Source organism: Megascapheus bottae, chromosome 18 (assembly GCF_031878675.1).
Source record: "Megascapheus bottae isolate mThoBot1 chromosome 18, mThoBot2.hap1, whole genome shotgun sequence".
NCBI lineage: Eukaryota > Metazoa > Chordata > Mammalia > Rodentia > Geomyidae > Megascapheus > Megascapheus bottae.
Genome location: NC_143526.1, coordinates 26378693 through 26398094, shown reverse-complemented (window position 1 = coordinate 26398094; position 19402 = coordinate 26378693). Strand labels below are relative to the sequence as shown.

The following is a 19402-nucleotide window of genomic DNA, read 5'->3' as shown; positions in this document are numbered from 1 at the left end:
ATCTATGAGGGGCTGGACAGTCTTGGTACCCCAGAGAACAAAAAACTCTGTATCCACTGGAAGTTTTATTTAAGGTTCTGTTCCAACCAGTCATTTAAAAACCAAGTAACACAGACCTGAGGGGTAGGGACTGGGAACCGGGCCTCCCTCCTAATCTTGTGGGCAGCAGTCAGAAAGGAGGGTGGGAAAGGTGGTTGAGGTGAGACAGTAGTAGTAGCGGCAGCAGCAGCAGCAGCAATGGGGGGGTCGACATCACAGAGCCACTCTGTCATCTCCCAGACCCAGGCTGAAGCCCCTAAAGCTTGGGGTAGAGAGTGGGCAGATCCACACCAGGCCCTCCTGTCCTCTCCTCGGATAGCCACCTAGGGAGCTCAACCCATTTCTTCCAGCAGGAGACTGAGGCACATGAAGAGGAGGAAGTGGGAGAGGAGGACATAGGAAAGGCAGGGTGGTGGCAGAATGAAGGCAGAGGTGAGAGGCGCTAGGTCCAGCCTAGGCGGTGGACATGCCATTCCCATGCTGACCCTGGGGAGGGGTGAGGAAGCCACATCATCACGCAGCATGTCGGGAGACGAGGCAGGATTTAAGGCTGAGGGGCCCCAAGGCAGGCTGGCCTCAGTCGAAGCCATGCCAGTCGCTGTGCTCTGAGTCATACTCCAGTTCGGCACCCACACACTTGACACCATCCAGCAGCATCGGTGTGCCATGGTGCCGGTCTGCAAATAATCAGGACACAGGTTGAAGTGTTGTCCACACCCTGGACAGGCTCCCATGGTCCACTGCAAGGAGATCCTTCCCTGCGCCCCCCCATCAGCTGGGAGTTGTGGGGCGGCTCCCACTAAAGAGGCTGGAGCTCTAAACCAGCAAAGAACCCTCTAGTCCAATCTTACGCCATATCCCTCTTACCAGATCCCAGCCTCCTCACTCACCCATGACCCGGGCCTGCACCACCACACGCACGCAGGTACCGGCGCCTCCCTCACAGGCCAATAGCATCTCCTCTTTCAGGACGCCCTCCTTGTGTGCTGAGTACTCACACTTGACACTGTAGCCTGCAGGGACACAAGCATGGGCAGATGGGTACCTCCCACACTTTCCCCAAATTGTCTCCTGCAGTCACAGGTCCCCACCCGCCAGAAAGGGGCAAGGATGGCCCTTCCAGAGACCCAACTGCACAAGGTGGCACCTGGACTTGGGAAACTTTCCATCTTCATGGTATGGCGTTGAAGCCTAGCAGGGGTATAAGGGAGAGGCAGGCTCCAGCTCAGGCTTCAAAGAGGTTTGTTTCACATAAAGGGGGGAGGGATGATAAAGAATTGAAGGGGGGGACATTGCTCAGGTGGTAGAGCACCAGCCATGTACGAAAGCAAGTGACAGATGGCGAGTTCAACTCCCAGTCTTGGACGGATAGAAAAAAAAAAAAAGAAAGAAAGAAAACAATGGGGACAGGCAGGAAAAGCTTTGAGTGGGTCAGGTGGCAAGAAGCAAAGCAAAAGCTTGGGGGATTTTGCTCAGTCCACTGAAGTGCAAAGTCCTGAAGAGGAGAGCATGGAACTGAAGCTGGGGCACAGGCAGCACCCCACAAAATTGATAGTCCAGCCTCTTAGGCTAGAGTAGGGATGAATCATTCCTGAAGCCAGCTGGGTAGAAACAGCCCAAGACCTTAGGTCTGGAACTGATGGGCACTAAAGGTCAGCCACCTTGAGTTCCTGCAGCTCCAACCTTGCTCTCCAGGGGTGGAGAGAGGGCCAGCCAGGCCCTTGGTGGCCTCCCCACTGAGGAAACCATCAACCAATGGGCAGACGCAGCTCTGCATAGCTGCCATACTGCAAGCTCACAGTGGTACCATGTTCCTGACTTAGTGAATGGCCTAACCACCCCTTGCCACATTCTCAATCCCCCTCACACACAGTCAGGATCACTGGATGAGGGCAGGCCTTCGGCAGCTCAGGTGACATACCTTCAGGAATGGGCATGACACTGAGGAGCCTGAGGTGCAGGCTGGGGACAGGTGCCTCGTGGATGTCTTTGCTCAGCCTGCGCACGGGGGGCAGAGTGAAGGTAATCTCATACCTGTGCAGGATCTTCAGGAAGCCCACCTGCAGCAGGAGAAGGGAGGGAAGGGAGAGGCACCTTCACTTCCTGCTTCTTCCAGAGCCCATCCAGGCTGTCTACCTATGATGCTTCTGGCCCTGCATCTGCTTCCCAGGGAACCCATTACTCCTCCATTACTCCATCTGTCTACAACTCTAACTTGATGGCTCCAGGTACTCTGACAGAATCTCCCAAGGACCGCCAGCACAATCTGAAGCATGTGTGTCAGGGGCCTATAGTCCCCATAGACAACAAACATGGAAACCACATTGTGTGACCAGGGAGAAGTCTTCCCTGGATCTCTTGGCCATCTTTGACCTGCATTTTGGAACACAGCAAGACACCAACCACTGCCCCAAAGGGCAGTGACAAAGCTCCACAACATAGATTACCACCCACCTACTCTCATTACTCCCAGCACCTGCTCAGAGCCAGTAGCATAAAGTCAGGATTGCTGGTCTTCCAGGTACTCATATGGAGACACTAGGCAACATGGCATGAGGGGTGGGATGGAATTAGATAATAACCAGAGTCTCGTGATATGGCGCAGTAGTGGTGTGCTTAGTTAGCATGTGTGAGAAGCTGAATTCAGTCCTCCATAAACTACCAACAAAAAAGAAAAGGAGGAAGGGAGGAGCTCACTAGGCCACAGCTGGCACATAGACTTGGCATCAATCACAGAGCTAAGGCTCTCGAATGATCACGGATGCCCACCTGCTCTCAAGTGTGCCCAGCAGTCTCTGCTCATTGACCAAATTGTTTGTTGTCCACACACAGTGCTTGGCAACCAATGTCCCTCTGGGACAGATGCCATCCTTAGAAACTCCAGGAGTGTGAAGGATCACAGGCTGAAGTGGCTCCTGAGTAGGGTGGCTGGTGGGGGTGTCAATCTAGAAGGACCGGCTGGGCAAATATAGTTACAGGAGCCCAGGAAACAGGTTAGGAATTGAGTCTTTTGATGGGGCCAGGCTGATGTTACTACCACATGATAAACTTCCCTCCATGCAACCCCTATCACAATCTGCCATTGGAGGGTACACTGCTCAAGAAAGCTTTCTGGCTATTATCTGTTTGTTATAACTTGTGACCCAGCTGCACCATTTGTAGAATCTTCCAGGGGAGATACTTAGAGGTGTGCAAAACAATACTCAGTAGTGCCCTAGAAACAAACCACCGTAATACCCAGGAACAGGAAGCAGCCAAATCAATGTAAGACACAGTCTGGAAGACCAAACAGGTATAAAATCTTATAGAAAATTATTTCTTATAATGAGTGATTGTTGTCCTTAATGTACTATGTTAGCTCTCATCTCTTCTGCTATCCCTTGGTTATCTCATATTGTTACAGTATTTCACCTTGTTATCTGATATATTGTATATATGTGTATTTGGTTATTTGAAATCGGATAGGGAAGGGGGGAAAACAAAATGAGGGGTGGGGGTGGGGGGAGGGAAATGGGGACCAAGACATGAGAAAGGGTGTCAATGTTTGTAATAGAAGGTGAAGTAATGCATCTCCTATCTGGTGAATATAATGTATCCCTTCTATTAATTACAATAAAAAATATATGGGAAAAATGCTGATATTTGGATGAAATAAAGTATATATTAATGTTAAAAAAGAAAAAATTATTTCCTGACAGAGACAAGAAACAGTTCACAGACAGATGCCAGCAAAAAAAATTAGCATGTCCATGGTGATACCAGATGTTTGTTTTCAGAAATGAAGCTTAAAAAAAAAAGGCCGGAATGACACACATCAAAATAATAACCATGATTGAATATTTCTAGACAGCATGACTGGAAAATTTTATTTTATTTTATTTTGTGGGTCATGGGACTTGGACTTGGTTCAGGCACTGTCCCTGAGCTCTTCAGATCAAGGCTACTGCCCTACCTTTGAGCCAAGCTCCACTTTCTGTTTTCTAGAGGTTAATTGGAGATAAGAGTCTCAGGTACGGGGCCGGGAGTTTGTCCTAGTGGTTAAAGTGCTTGCCTAGCATGCATGAAGACCCGGGTTCGATTCCTCGGTACCACATACACAGAAAAAAAAAGTCGGAAGTGGTGCTGAGGCTCAAGTGGTAGAGCTCTAGCCTTGAGAAAGTCCAAGGACAGTGCTCAGGCCCTGAGCTCAAGCCCAGGACTGGCAAAAAAATAAATAAATAAATAAATAAATATCGATTTAAAATTTTTAAAAAAAAAAGAGTCTCAGGTACTTTTGTGCCTGGGCTGGCTTTGAATCTTGATCCTCAGATCTCAGCCTCCTGAGTAGTTAGGATTACAGGTGTGAGCCACCGGCCCGATCTGACTAATTTTAATTTTTTTTCAAGTTTAATTTTTTTGGAGAGTGCTGAGAATCAAACCAGGGCTTTGCACATTCTAGGCAGACAATCTACTGCTGACCTATATCCTTAGACTCTCTACTTTTTTTTTTCCTATCTTCCAAATTTTCTCTAGTATACACACATTTTGCAATGAAGTGACAGTGCTGCTTTTCTTAAAATTATAGTTCATGTTATCTATTTCTCTGGAGAAAACTGTCAGCTACAAGGGAAAGAATAACAATTTTAGAGTTGAAGAGAAACCCAGGCCCCTCTCTGAGCAAGGCAACCAGCAACTCCTGAGAGTAGTTACCCTAGGTCAGACCTGAGCCCCACCTGCACAGGACACTTCTGCTGGACCTGGATGTCTGGCTATTGGCCTCTCCTGAGTTCTTTCTGCTTCTTCCAAGTATGATTATGGGCACCACAGTGTTCACTGGAAGAGCCCTGTCAGGGGTAAGGTGTGGCTATAAGAAGGGGGTGCTTCACGAAATAGGGAACTGTGTGAGGCTTGGCACACAGCCCCGAGGTACACCACAGGTGTGGCATACAAAAGGCCCTGGGTTCTACCTCAGGAAAAAAAAAAAGAGTGACTATTTTAATTATGTTCTAAAATTTATGTGCCAGTGATTGTACATAGGGATTCCTTTCTTGAATACTTGTTTGTTAAACATGGCATTTGAAATATGAAGTAAGCTGGGTGTGGTGGCTCACACCTGTAATCCTAGCTACTCAAAAGGCTGAGGTCCGAAGATCTTGGTTCAAAGCCAGCCTGGGCATAAAAGATGGAAAGATTCTTATCTCTAATTAATCACTAGAAAACGGGAAATGGGGCTATGGCTTCAGGGGTGGAGTGGTAGCCTTGAGCTAAAGAGCTCAGGGACAATGCCCAGGCCTAGAGTTCAAGTCCCATGACCCACAAAAAAAAAAAAAAAAGTACAAAAATCAGTGTTAATAAAACTCACTCTTTATCATCATAGTTTCACACTTACATTACAAACACCCTTCCATTCCACAACAACTGAGGTATGAACTATTTATTAGAGGAAAGACAAAACAAGGCAAACTGCTGAGCTCACAGAGCCACATCCCAGGCTTAGATCTAAACCTGGGCCTACAGCACCACAGCTGCCACACTAGCTATTGTATGGATGAGGACAATAACAGCAACAGTTCTGCTCACCTTAATTCATCTGACATTCCATACGCTCTTATCTGGGCCAGGCAAGGGTGTACACAAGCTGCTCAGGCACCAGATATGAGAATCAAAGTTCAAGGCTAGCTCATATAAAAATTCAGCAAAACTGTCTCAATGGGTAGTTGAGTGTCCATGGCTCTCACTGGCAATCTTAGCTACCTGGGAGGCTGAGATTGTGAGGATCATCGCTGGAGGCCAGCCTGGGCAGGAAAGCTCACAAGATTACATTTCCACGGGATCTGGTGACACATTCAGTGTTATCCTAACTGCAATGGGAAGCCTAAAATAGGCAAATCACAGCCTAAGGCAGATGACCAGGTAAAAAGCAAGACCCTATCTCAAAAATAACCTCTACAATTAAAAGGGCTGGTGGTATGGCTCAGCAGAACACCTGCCTAACAAGTACAAGGTCCTAAGTATAGCCCCAAAATAGCCAAAGAATAAACAAAACAAAAATAAACAACAAAAACAAAACACTGGTTGTGGCATATGTCTATACTCTCAATTATTCTAGAGGGTAAAGGTAAGAGGCTTGCCCAAGCAGAAATGCAAGACCCCATCTTAAAAAAAAAATTATTTCTATCTTCTTTTTTATTGCCCTTTGGTTAATCTTATATTGTTACTGTATCTGACTTTGTTACCTGGAATATTGTATATAAGTTTATTTGTTTATTTGAAATAGGAAATGGAAGGGGGGAAAACAAGATGATTGGGAGGGGGTGGGCAGAAGGAAATGGGGACAAAAACATGAGAAGGGGTAGGTATCAATGTGTGAGAAGTAATGCACTTACTAGCTGGCCAATGTAACTGTAACCCCTTTACACATTACCCGGAGAAGGAAGGAAGGAAGGAAAGAAAGAAAGAAAGAAAGAAAGAAAGAAAGAAAGAAAGAAAGAAAGAAAGAAAGAAAGGAAAGAGAAAAGAAAGAAAGGAAAGAGAAAAGAAAGAAAGAAAGAAAGAAAGAAAGAAAGAAAGAAAGAAAGAAAGAAAGAAAGAAAGGAAGGAAGGAAGGAAGGAAGGAAAGAAAGGAAGGAAGGAAGGAAAGAAAGAAAGAAAGGAAGGAAGGAAAGAAAGAAAGGAAGGAAGGAAAGAAAGAAAGGAAGGAAGGAAAGAAAGAAAGAGACAAAGAAAGAAAGAAAGAAAGAAAGAGAAAGAAAGAAAGAGAAAAGAAAAGAAAGACCATAAGGGAAGGATCCATGGCTCAAGTGGTAGAACACTTGCCTAGGGAGACTAAGACTGTCAGCCAGGCACCTATGGCTCATACCTGTAATCCTAAGCTACTCAGGAGGCTGAGATCTGAGGATTATAGTTCATAGCCAGCCCAGGAAGGAAAGTTCATAAGATTCTCCAATTAACCACTAGAACACTAGAAGTGGCTCAAAGAGGTACAGTGCTAGCCTTGAGTGAAAAAGCTCAGGGATAGCACCCAGGTCCTGAGTTCAAGTCCCAGGACTGGGGTTAAAAAAAAAAAAAAGACCCCTTGTTTCAACCCCAGTACCACCAACATAAATAAACCACTCAAAACAAGGCTCAGTGGTAGAGCACCTGCCTAGGGAGAAAGAGCCCCTGAGCTGGGAGCAGTGACTCACCGTCTGTAATTCTAGCAACTCAGGAGGCTGAGATCTGAGGATCCAGGCTCAAAGCCAGCCTGGGGAATAAATATGGTGAGACTCTTATCTCTAATTAATCACTAGAAAACCGGAAATGGGACTGAGGCTCCAGGGGTAGGGCAGTAGCCTTGAGCTGAAGAGCTCAGGAACAGCACCCAGACTCGGAGTTCAAGCCCCACGAACCACCCAAAAAAAAAAAAAAGATGAAGAAAAGAAAGAGGCCCTGACTTCAAACCTTGATACCACCAAAATAAATAAACAAAAATACATAGGTAAATAAATGTGTTTCTCTCATCAATTCCTCTACCTTCCATCTTACAGAGGGAGAAACCAAGGCAAAGATACGTTGCAGGGAGGAGGAAATGGGCCCAGGAAGCCAGGCAGAAGCAGAGAGGAGAGGGGATGAAGGGAGCTATGATGGAGGAGAGATGTACCTACCTTGACCAGAAAGCTGCTTTCACTCTCCTGAGTGACCATGACCACTGAGTCATGTAGCTTCTCATCAAAGTGGACATGGCCCTGGGAGCCTTCTGCATCATGGCTTGCCGCAAAGCGGATACTCCGGACTCTGGGCTTGTTGCCTAGGAAGAGTGGGAGAGGAATCCAAGGATCACTAGCTTTCTCTTTCCCAGGAAACCATGACCGTTGGTTATCCCTCCTTGTCCCTATCTGTCCTTGATATTACCCAGCATCCACTGGCAGACTCCTTTCTGGCTGGGATGGACAGTAGTAAACATAAGACTTGAAGACCTTCATTCTGCCCTTAGGCCCAGTTCTCCCACAGAATTCTCCTTTTAGCATAGAAATGGTGGGGGTGGGGGACTCAGGACTGGATGATAAGATTCCTCACTTGGAGGGGAGGAAGCTGGCAACAGAGATAGGAAGACACAGTCCTCTAGATCTTCCCCTTCTGCCAGCCAGTACAGGGCTGGGCCTCTGCATGTCCTGCCCTGTGCTTTCCTACACAGAGCCAAGCTCCCCCTGCCTGACAACATTCTCTTCCAGGTCACTCAAAGCCTCAGGCCCCTCCTGGGGCCGCCTGATGACCCCAACCAATATGGGTGGAAAAATGGGAGGGAACTGCAGGAATGGGAATGCACTCTAGGGGACTTGCTTAGAGTGGGAAAAATGAAAGAAGTAAAAACCCACATTATGCTAGGCTGTAGCTGCTCACTAGCAGGTAAGAAAGAAGAAGCTAAACCTGGTATTGATGACTCACTCCTGTAATCCTAGCTATTTAAGAGGCTGAGATCTGAGGATGGCAATTGGAAGCCAGCCCAGGAAAGAAAGTCTGTAAGACTCTTTGGTTAAGCACCTAAAAACCTGAAGTCCAGAAGTGTAGCTGTGGCTCAAAGTGGTAGAGTGCTAGCCTTGAACACACATACTCAGGGACAGCGCAGACCCTGAATTCAAGACCCATGACCACCAACAACAACAACAAAAAAAAAGAAAGAAAGAAAGAGGAGGAGTAGGAGGAAGAGGGAGGAAGGAAAGGAAGGGGGGGAGGAGGAGGAGAAGAAAGCTAGAGAGCTTCCTAGCACCACATACCATTTTCTCTCCTGTTAGCCCCTGTCAAATCCCTTGGATGTCCCTGAGCTGGCCAGTAGGGGCAGGAGTTTAGACAGGATGAGTGATAAGGAGCCAGGCAGAGGGCCTCGTCTGCATGGACACTCACACCAGAGGCTAGGGCATGATTCCAGCCCTTTTTTTCTTTTTTTTTTGCCAGTCCTGGGCTTGGGTTCAGGGCCTAAGCACTGTCCTTGGACTTTCTCAAGGCTAGCACTCTATCGCTTGAGCCTCAGCACCACTTCCAGCTTTTTTCTATGTATGTGGTGCCGAGGAATCGAACCCAGGTCTTCGTGCATGCTAGGCAAGCACTCTACCACTAGGCCAAACTCCTATCCCAATCCTGGCCCTTTTTGATCTGTTAGCCAGGGATGGGTACATCCAGCCCGTGGGCTATACATCTGGTACATGACAGTCCAGACACATATACTTTTGGAGAGCTTCATGTCTGCCTGTATTAAAATTTTTGTATGGCCTGCAAACAATGTTATAAATATCAAATGGCCCTTGTCAGAAAAAAGGTCTTCCCTTGCTAGTGTCCCTCTCCTCTGCTGTCCCCCTCTCCTCCCCTGCCTATTATCCCTTAGGCCTCCTAAGAGCCTCAACTACAGACTTCTGGATGGGACACCCTTGGCCTGAGCTCCTGAATATTAAGCAGAAGTCCTCTAGATTCTGAATAGACATGAGATCCCTTTCAGAGCTTGCTGTGGCCCTATCCATCTCCCCAGACTTGGGGCTCATCACAACCTGAATGTCCCCCATCCCATAACAGTGGAATAAAAATCAGCACAGAAAGCATACTCCTCAGAAGAGCAAGGCAAGGAGACAGCAGGGGTCCCTGACAGCACCTGGAACCTGGAATAAACACTAGCATAGTCTTCTTCGTTGTTGGTCATAGAGCTTGAACTCAGGGCCTGGGAACTGTCCCTGAGCTCCTTTTACCCAAAGCTAGCATTCTACTGCTTCAAGCCACAGCTCCACTTTGTTTTTGAGTGGTTAAGTGGAGATAAGAGTTTCATGTAAGCGGGGGAGGGGAACAGGAGAGTGGTAGATGCTTGCTTAGCATTCAATTCCTCCACATCACATACACAGAAAAAGCTGGAAGTGGTGTTGTGGCTCAAGTGGTAGAGTGCTAGCCTTGAGAAAGTTCAAGGTCAGTGCCCAGGGCCTGAGTTCAAGCCCCAAGACTGGAAAAAAAAAAAAAGTCTCATGGGGACTTTTTTTCCTGCACTGGTTTGGAACCACAATCCTCATATTTCAGCCTCCTGAGTAGCTAAGATTACAAATGTGAGCCACTAGTGTCTGGCTACACTAGCATATTCTGGATGACATTGAGTCTCCCACACTTAAGGCTGAAGGGGACCTAGCTGGAAGCTCTTGGGGGCCAGGAAAGCACTCACCCTTGTTGGCTGCAGCCATGGACGTCCTCCCTGCCACCACCCAAGACACACAGCTCCTGCTGGACACCGCCACTCAAGCTTAGCAGCCTCCCATGCTCCAGAGACACCAGTAGGAGCCTGAGGATGGAAGAACAAAGGTCAGGACCACACAGGAGCCCATGGCTGGTGAGAGCAGAAGGCTCCCTTTAGGAAAGACCTCTGCTGCTCCCAGCAGCCCACCTAGGCCCAAATCCTCTGGCATGAGGCAGAAGCCCAACTCCTGTTCCACACTCACATACTCAGAACTCTCACCCCTGCCTGACATCTCACCTACCCAGAGCCCTACCCACATATGCTGAAGTTCCAGAGGTCAATGTGCCAGCACAGGACTCATTGCCCAGACTACCTGAGGCCAGCAAGAAGGGCCTTCTGGAAAGGAGGGCTTTACTGGTTATTTTTCAGAGGCCATCTATAACACTGTTGACCACAAAGGGCAGGCCCAAGGACCATATTATTCAGGTCACACCCCAGTTCATCTGGGCACAGGTCAGTCAACACTATGTCTGAAGGTGGACAAAACAGGAAATGGCATAAAATGAACAGACCCCAGGGTTCCGCCAGGGCTATATACAGAACAGAGGCTGGTGGGAGGTGCCCCTAATCTGAACCTGTCATTCAGACCTGGCCTGAATCCCAGGGTGGCCTCTCAGATTAGCTGTCTCAAGGCAGGAGTACACATAAAGCACCCCAGGAAGCCTCTAGTGGGCTGAGCGGGGCTGATTCAAACATCAAAAAGAGTAATGAGCACAACTGATGAAAACAGATGGAATACAGAAAACCAGAGCATTCACAGAGATTACAAAATGAAGAAAGCAAAACAAACAAAGCCAAGCCAGTAGCAGTGTCTTCACTCTTTGCTCTGAGAATGGAAGATTAAAGAAAAGTACTTCAGCCTGCCTCTCTGTCTTTCTTGCATGCAAACTGTTCTGGTAGTGATAGAAAGCTCTTCTCCACAGGCAATTTGTTGTTGATAAATAACAAAGGAATGGCCAAATGCCAAGTCATTCCGCACCCAGAAAAGAAACAAATGCCAAGCCAGTCACTGGTGTCTCAAGCTTGTAATACTAGCATCTCAGGAGGCTAGGATCTGGGGATGGAGGTTTGAAGCCAGCCCTGGCAGAAAAGACTGTGGAACTCTTATTTCCAATAAACTACTCAGAAAAAAAGCTGGAAATGATGCGGTGGCTCAAGTGGTAGAGCACTACCCTTGAGCAAAAGAAGTTCAGGGATAGGGGCCAGGAGTTTGGCCGAGTGGTAGAGTGCTTGCCTAGCATGCACAAAGACCCGGGTTCGATTCCTTGGTACCACATACTTAGAAAAAGCTGGAAGTGGTGCGAAGGCTCAAGTGGTAGAGCTCTAGCTTTGAGAAAAATCCAAGGACAGTGCTCAGGCACTGAGCTTAAGCCCAGGACTGGCAAAAAAAAAAAAAAAAAAAAGTTCAGGGATAGCGTTTAGGCCCTGAGGAAGGAAGGAAGGGAGGGAGGGAGGGAGGAAGGAAGGAAGGAAGGAAACAAGGAAGGAGAGAGGGAGGGAAGGAAGGAGCGAGGGAAGGAGGGGAGGAAGAAAGGGAAAGAGGGAGGGAGAGAAACAAATGCCAAAGGCAATGACAGCCAGTGGATGCTGGACCATGAGAGAGAGATGGACCAGAAGTAGATGCACAGATGCCACCAACAAATGAGACATGGGTGTGTGTGTGTGTGTGTGTGTGTGTGTGTGTGTGTGTGTGTGTGTGTGTGTGTGTGTGTGTACTGGAGCTTGATCGCAGAGCCTCATGCTCTCATTCAATTTTCTTGGTTCTCTATTACTTGAGCCATACCACTGAGTCCAGCATTTTGCTGGTTAATTGGAAATGAAGTCTGGGAGGCATTTCTGCCCAGGCTAGCTTTAAATCCCAACCCTTCAGGTCTTAGCTTCTTTAGTAGTTAAGAGTACAGGTGTAAGCCACTGATGCCCAGTAGATCTGGGTTCTTACAGAGGCACAATTCAAGTTTGTAGTGAGGAAAATGTAACATCATCAAGATAGACACACAGATCTATCTCTCCTCACTCACCACAGGACAGTCTGACACACTGATGCCTCTTGGAGTGAGGCGGACAAAAGTCCTAGCATCACTGACAAGGGATTCTTGCCAAAGACACTTAACCTGGATCTAATTGAGCCTCTAGCCCCAAAGTCTCATTACTGAAAACACAGAGGATAGTGGAACAAATTAAGTGCCTGAGTGAGCAATGAGACAACCCAGAAGGCAGTGTATGTCACAGGATGACTGACCTCTTTCTTCAAACTTCAAGCAAAAAAAAAAAAAGAAGAAGAAGGGAAGACTGTTCTAGATAGAGAATTGGCAAACTGCAGCCTGTTGAGCCACTTACTACTGTGTGTCTTTTGCAAACTAAGTTTTACTGGACTACTACCACTCTTGTTCATTTACATGTTGTCTATGACAGTTTTTGCACTAAAACAAAACTACTCTAACTAGTGTGACAAAGACCATATGGCTTGCAAAGTCTAAAATATTTACCATCTCGCCCTTTACAGAAAAAAAAAATCTAAAAACCTATGTTCTACACTAATATATGTTTGAGGACTAAAAAGGCAGAAACTTCATAGGGCAACTGACTTGTTTTGTTTCCCCCCCTCACAACATCATCTACAAGAAGGAAATGAACGGGGCAGTGGTGGCTCACGCCTATAGGCTAACATCTGAGGATCACAATTCGAAACCAGTCTGGTAGAAAAGTCCATGAGACTGTTAGCTCCAATTAACCACAAAAAGCCAGTGGCTCAAGTGGTAGAGCACGGCCTTGAGTACAAAAACTCAAGGACAGTATTCAGACCCAGAGTTCAAGCCCAAGGACTCGTAAAAAAAAAAAAAGGGAAAAGGAAAAAAGGAAGGAAACAGGGGAGTGAGTTTCTAAATTTCCATTCAAAGAGACATTTAGGGATAATTAGGGAAAGCAAATGCCCTGGACGGTAAGAAATGAGCTGATTGTGTTAAGTATAAATGTACTGTACAGAAATGTATCTGTTGGATTTTTTTGTTTTGTTTTTAGAGAAATACACTGAATGTATTTAGAGATGAGAGGCTCATGAGTGACCTTGGCTAATTCTGATAATAACGAGAAGCCACAGAGTAGCCTTATTGTCAGGGGCTGGGCCTGTCCAAGACATGACCTCAAGGTCCCCTGGGTGCTTTGAAGCCCTGGGAATAGCAATGACCTTACTTCTACTCCCACTACCAGACAAGTCACCCATGTCCAAGCCCTGCCTCCCAAGGAGTGAGCTCACAATTTTCATCCAAGAAGGCTCCTGGGCCTAGAGAGATGCACAGGGAGGCCTGGTTTGCCTCTAGAAAGCAGGAGTTGTCCGCGAGAGAACTGCCCTGACCCAGCACCATCTTCAGAGGCCTTGGGATACAGAAAGGCAAACTATACCCTACTCACTTCTGTCCACAGCTTCTTGGGGTCAGTCTACCACCAGGGAGCCTGACCTTGGAAAAGACTCTGCCCTAACTACTCCAGCTACTCCAGCCACCCAGCTTAGGCAAATGGGTGAATAGAAGAGCCATATCTTCATCCACCCCTGAAGATCCGACTCAGCCATATTTCTTCATATGTGGGGCAGCAACAATCCCCCTAGGACTCTTCTTGGAGGCCTGGGTGATGAGCAAAAGCTTCTGGGAGGCCTTTCCACAAAACACTCCGGTCACTACTGCAGAGTTCCTTTCTATCTTTCCCAATCCCACTGCCTGGTCCCTGCCTGCCTTTGCCCAGGCCACCTGACAAAAGCAAGGGTTTGGCCTCAGCATTTCCTTTGGAAGAAGCACTCCCTCAACCCGCCCCAAGTCTTAGGCCCAGAATTCTTTACAGAATCTCTATGCTCACTTCTGGGCTCTTCATTCAGTCTTCCTCACCTTAAAAGTGGAGTGACTGTGGTTTTGCCAAACCTTGTGTCCCCAGAACCCAACACAGCACTTGACAAAGCAGCTGTATTCAGTTTATTCCTGTTGAATGAATGAACGACCACCCTTAGATAGCCAAGATGGGGCTTGGGAATGTGACCTAGTGGTAGAGTGCTTGCCTAGCATGCATGAAGCTCTGGGTTTGATTCCTTAGTACCACATCAGGAGGAAAAAGTCTGAAGTGGTGCTGTGACTCAAGTGGTAGAATGCCTTGCGCAAAAGAAGCTTAGGGACAGTGCCCAGGCCCTGAGTTCAAGCAACAGGACTGGCAAAAAAAAAAAAAAAGTAATGCCCAAGTATGAACCTCGCTGGGTCCTCTAGGCAGATGTGGTATGACCTTTAGGAATGAGCCCTCTCCCCCAATCTCTTAGCTAATGCTTGCCCTGGAGGGCACTCCTCCTGTGCCCTCTTTTGATCTTGCCACAGTCATCTGGTTCCCTGCTCAGGGCAACCTTGAGATGGTCAGGCTGCTGAAGATGAGGACAGAACCCATGACTCCCACTGTGCCTAGAACTTGGACAGAGCAATCACCCAGGAAGTACCTGAAATCCTCTGTGAGAACATGGCTGGAGTGGGAGGCAAGTGACTGCAGGAGCCCAAAGGAGACAGGGAAAACCAAGTCTCTTTTGCAATAGAGAATCTACCAGTCGGTGTCCCCCGGGAGCTAGATTCTTAGTACACAAATTCCTCATTAGAAGCAGGAAATGAGGACAACGGGCTTCTTGGCTGTAGCCATGTCCATAGAGTACTGCTCGTCCACCTTGTAACCTCTGGCCTGGCTCTGCCTCCAGGCAGCCTCCTGTGCCAGCCAAGTCCTCACTGTGGCCCAACAGCCACACAAGCCCCCAGAGGCATGGGCAAGTCATTTCACTTCTGTGACATACAGGGATAAGCTACGGCTTATTATGAAAGTGGGTTTTTTTGTTTGTTTTTGCAAGTCCTGGTCTTGAGCTCAGAGCCTGAGCACTATCCCTGAGCTTTTTGAAGGCCAGAGCTCTACCATTTGAGCCACAGCACCATTTCTGGCTTTTTTTTCTATGTATATGGTACTGAGGAATCAAAGCCAGGGCTTCGTGCATGCCCTCTAGCACTCTACCATTAGGCTAAACTTCCGGCCCTATCCCAGAGTTTGGTGCAGCTGTGCCACTGTGCTCCCACTTCAGAACTCTGCAAAAGCAAATCCCACAGGGCTTGGTTTCTAAAACAACAGCAATGTACTGAGAGAGAAGCGATGGAGGACAGGCACTTCACGTCAGTCCTCAAGGAGCCAAGAGTGACCATGGTGGACCCCTGGGACTTAAGCTTCTCAAAAAAAAAAAAAAGGTTAAAGGGGCCTCCCTCCCCCTTACAGCCTTCTTCCACTCCCAGGACAGCCAGGTCTCCAGGGAGGGCTCAAGAGATGTAGAGAATATAATCTTAGCCCCTCTACCCTAGCGAAACAAGTCATGCCTCCCCGAGATAGCTGCCAACCTCCCAGGGATGAGTACTTGGACAGTCTTGGGATGGGAGGGCTAAAAAGCTAGAACAATAAATAATCTAGGGGTCTCTAAGACTCTCAGTTGCTCTCAGGAAAATGTGGGCACCTCCCCTCTGAGGGATAGAGAGCTACCTCTTTGGCAGAGGAAGACTGCTTTGAGACTGCCCTACCCAGGAAGTGGCAAGTGGGCAAACAGCTAGATTAAACCCAGGAAACCCAGGGTTGATACACCAGAGTTCTGGTTGCTACTCACGCTTCCCCATGCTAGGGCCCAAGCTCCAATCTGAGAAAGGGTCAGCTACAGCCTATGTATGGCAAAAGGAGTTCTTAAACCTGCTGCCCTCTTGCCCTACAATGCACATCCACCTCTGTGCCCCAGAGGCAGTCCCCAAGTCCCAAGGTATCACAGGGTCAGGTTAGGGTCAAGTCCCCATCCTCTTAGGGCCACATTTCTCAATCATTTGTCAATCCTCACTCTCAGCCTGGCAGAGGGCTTTGTCTCAGTGAGGCCGGAAAAAGCACCTTCAACTCTTCCTAAGGCTTCTGGCCATCCTAGATCTGGCTTGAGAACTCAAGTCCACACTGCACTATCCAGCCTCCCTCCTCCCCCCCCCCCATTAAAGCTTAAGTTCTGTCAAAAGATCACCCACTGAGGCCTCAGGATAGGGTCACATGCACTGGTGGCCTCGCAGAACATGACATAGTAGTAGACCACACAACCAAGACATAGCAAGGCGAGAGGTCCTATCAACTCAGCCTTGACCCAACTTTATTTTTTCTTACCCTCTAGCAGACCAAGGGTGCAAGGATGGGTATAGGTATCTTCTCTCTCACAAGCAGGAGAGGAGAGGTTGGGAGTGGGGAAGGGGTTCCATCATCCCTTCTGTCTTACAAGTGCTGCCCTCTTCTTCCCAGCATCCTCTTTTCCACTTGTCCCTGCCCTCAGCCTTAGAATGCTTGAACTTCTCTAGCCTCCCCTACCCAGACCTGGTCCTGGGCTCGGCTGGGCTGGTGACTTGGGGGTTCCCAAGAAGCAAAGGCCAGTCTGGATTCTGGGGGTGACAGCTGCCCTTGACTTTCCACAGCAACCTACAGCAGAGTCATAATGCTCTATTCCTCTTCCCTCTGCGAAGGTGCAAGAGGAAATGCAAACGGTGTCGCCCTTTGCAACCCAACAGGGCCTCGCCAACAGAAATACTAGTCCACATCTTTTAATCAGATCGGAGACTCTGGGAGGGAGGGGGTCGTCGACCAAATCCCCAGAGGCACCAGAGGTGGGGGGGGGGGCCCTGTACAGAAACTGTAACCTTTCCTGCCGCCATCCCCGTGGGTGTGGCAGCTTCGTTCCCACCTCTTTCTTGTTTTCTCCCAGGACAAATGCAGCTGGACGTGCCCCCGACGTACCCTCCCAGAGGTGGCTGCGCCGCTCCCGAGATAATCCCCCGAGCTCCCGACCTCATCCTGGCTGACGACGCAGGAGTCTCCCGGGCCCGCACTCGCAGACATCACCGCCCTCCTCCCTGAGGGGTGCCGAGGCAGCCCCCACTCCCAGGCTCGGAGAGGCGACTCCCCCAAGGTCACACGGAGAAGAGGTGGCAATCGCGGGACCCAGGGGGAGGCGACGCCCACCCCCGTTACGCCCCCGCCCTCCCTGGGGGCACTGGTGTCCCTGCCACCAGCGCCCCAAGGAAGTCACCCCTTCCGGGACAGCTAACGGTCACCCGTGTTCCCCCCCCCAAACCTGACACAGCGCCACCCTCGGGGACGGGGAATCCTCGAGGCCCGGCCCTGACAGCGTCGCCCCCTGCCCCAGCCCTTTCATCACAAGGTGGAGTCCCAGACACCGACTGCTTAGGACCGGGAAGGCGGGGAGCGGAATCGCGGCGAGCAGGACCGGGCTGGGAGGCGATGAAAGGAGGGGCAGCCTCACCTTGCGGGCGTACCCCGAGGCCGAGCCAGGCAAGAAAGGAAACTGCGGCGGTGGTGGTGGCGGCGGCGGCGGTGGTGGCGGCGGTGGCGGCGGAGGCGGCAGCGGCGGCGGCGGCGGCGGCGGCACCCCGGGCTAACGCCGAGCACGAGGAAGGGAGCCCCGCGCCGCGGCCGCCCGCCTCCCGGCACGCCCCCGCCTCTACTCATTGGTCGATCTGGGGGTGGGGCGAGAGCCTCTTCAGACCAATGAGCTGGCTCCAGAGAGTGACCAATGAGCGAAGTGCTGACTACGTCATGAGCGGGGAACGCCGAGGCTGCGCCCGGAGAGTCCATGGCTGCCCTGGGCCTCGCGTGTTCTCGCGATGAAGTCTGCCAGGCGGCCCTCTGTACCCCGGAGCCGGAATCCCACCGAGCAGACCCCAGGAAGGAGTTGCTGCTCGTGTAGGCCCCGCTCTATCCCGCCTCCTGATGATGGAGTCTGCACCTTCTGCTTGGGTCTCGACTTGGACAGGGGTCTCCCCTGGGCCTGGCCCTGAGGCGGGGGCTCACGTTAGTCCAGTCTCGGGAGCTGGGCCGGCATCTATCCCGCTCGGTGAACCTCGGGTTGCGGATTCTTTCTCCACCCCATTCCTCTGCCTTGGAGGAAATGCAGCCACCCGGACTGGAAACGTAGCCCCTGCCCAGACAAGCATCCCGCGGAGAGGAAGGTAGAGCGCCGGCGGGGGACCAGTGCCGGACGGCGGCGGAAGCGGTTGCCATGGCAGCGGGATGCTCCTGGCTCATCCCCGGCGGGATGGGGCGCGGGAAGCGAGGCGTGACCCCCGAGTCTCCGGAGGGTTCCGGTCTCAGTTCCCCACGCCGGCCGATGAGCATCCTCTCCTCCCTGCTTCCGCGGGTGGGGACAGGCTCCCCAAAATGCCATCCAGCTTCTTCCAACCTAGCTAGTCGAGGGAGAAAGGGCTTGGGCAGCTGAGGACCAGCCTTCTTTACGAAGGCATGGGGGCACGCTGCCTTAGGAGCGTCCTCGAGGGATCCACTCTTGACTGGATCCCTGCCCCCCCCCCACACACACCTTCCCCCAAGCGATCTCCTGGTTAACAGTCTGCTTATTTTCTTGTCAAATACTTGTTCTGAGCGATTGCTTCCATAGAGTTCTTCTCATGCTCCGAAGTGCTCTGTGCTCCTGGAATGTCTCCCACTGTGCGCCACAAACTTCAGCCACATTTTGGAGTGATTCGTGCGCTCTCTGGCGTTCGAGAACACCCCAGGGCGAACACATTTTGTCCCCAGACCAACTATTCCTGCCCACTCACGACCCACTCCCACCATTCCATGCGCTTCGACATTAATCCCCCTATATATTCCCCTATTTTTTCCAAGTTGGCAGACAGTAGACCCAAAGTAGTGTGCAGATGTTTTTCATTTAGTCCACATAAGACTCTTAAAAATAGTTTTTCCTCTCCTCCTCTTTCCTACCCTTCTCCCTCCTTCCTTCTCCTCCTTGTCCTCCTTTTCCTCCCATTCTTTGTCCTTTCTCACAAAAGCATTCTTTTGAAATAACTGAAAATTTAACATGAACTTACATTCCAGCCAGGTGCCAAAGGGTAACATTTGGAGCCACCATTTAATTTGCCATAGTCCCCACCAATTCCTGCTTCACATGTAAATTTTACCATCTGGGTCTGTGAAGACATTTTTTTTCATGACTTCTTTCCTCTCCTGTTCCACTTTCGTTCCTGGAAATCCACCTGTGGTGCAAGCTTCTACAACACAGGCTAGTTGCTAACAATCCACTGCTGGGGGTAATTT

At 49.6% G+C, this 19402-nt stretch overlaps 1 protein-coding gene across 2 annotated transcripts; it reads right to left on the bottom strand.

Annotated features, from left to right (window-relative positions):
• Positions 1 to 52: 52 nt before the first annotated feature.
• Adissp (adipose secreted signaling protein) lies at positions 53 to 17691 on the bottom strand. 2 transcript variants are annotated; one of them, XM_090352054.1, is made up of 6 exons: positions 17595 to 17691; positions 10190 to 10306; positions 7662 to 7804; positions 1961 to 2099; positions 930 to 1052; positions 53 to 716 (listed from the first exon to the last, which is right to left on the bottom strand). In XM_090352054.1, the coding sequence occupies exons 2-6, from the start codon at positions 10206 to 10208 to the stop codon at positions 616 to 618; spliced, it is 525 nt and encodes a 174-aa protein (XP_090208180.1). In that variant the 5' UTR covers positions 10209 to 10306; positions 17595 to 17691; the 3' UTR covers positions 53 to 615. The 2 variants fall into 2 exon arrangements, with proteins under 2 accessions (XP_090208180.1, XP_090208179.1); XM_090352053.1 differs by lacking the exons at positions 10190 to 10306; positions 17595 to 17691 and adding an exon at positions 7909 to 8016.
• Between the last annotated feature and the right edge of the window lie 1711 nt (positions 17692 to 19402).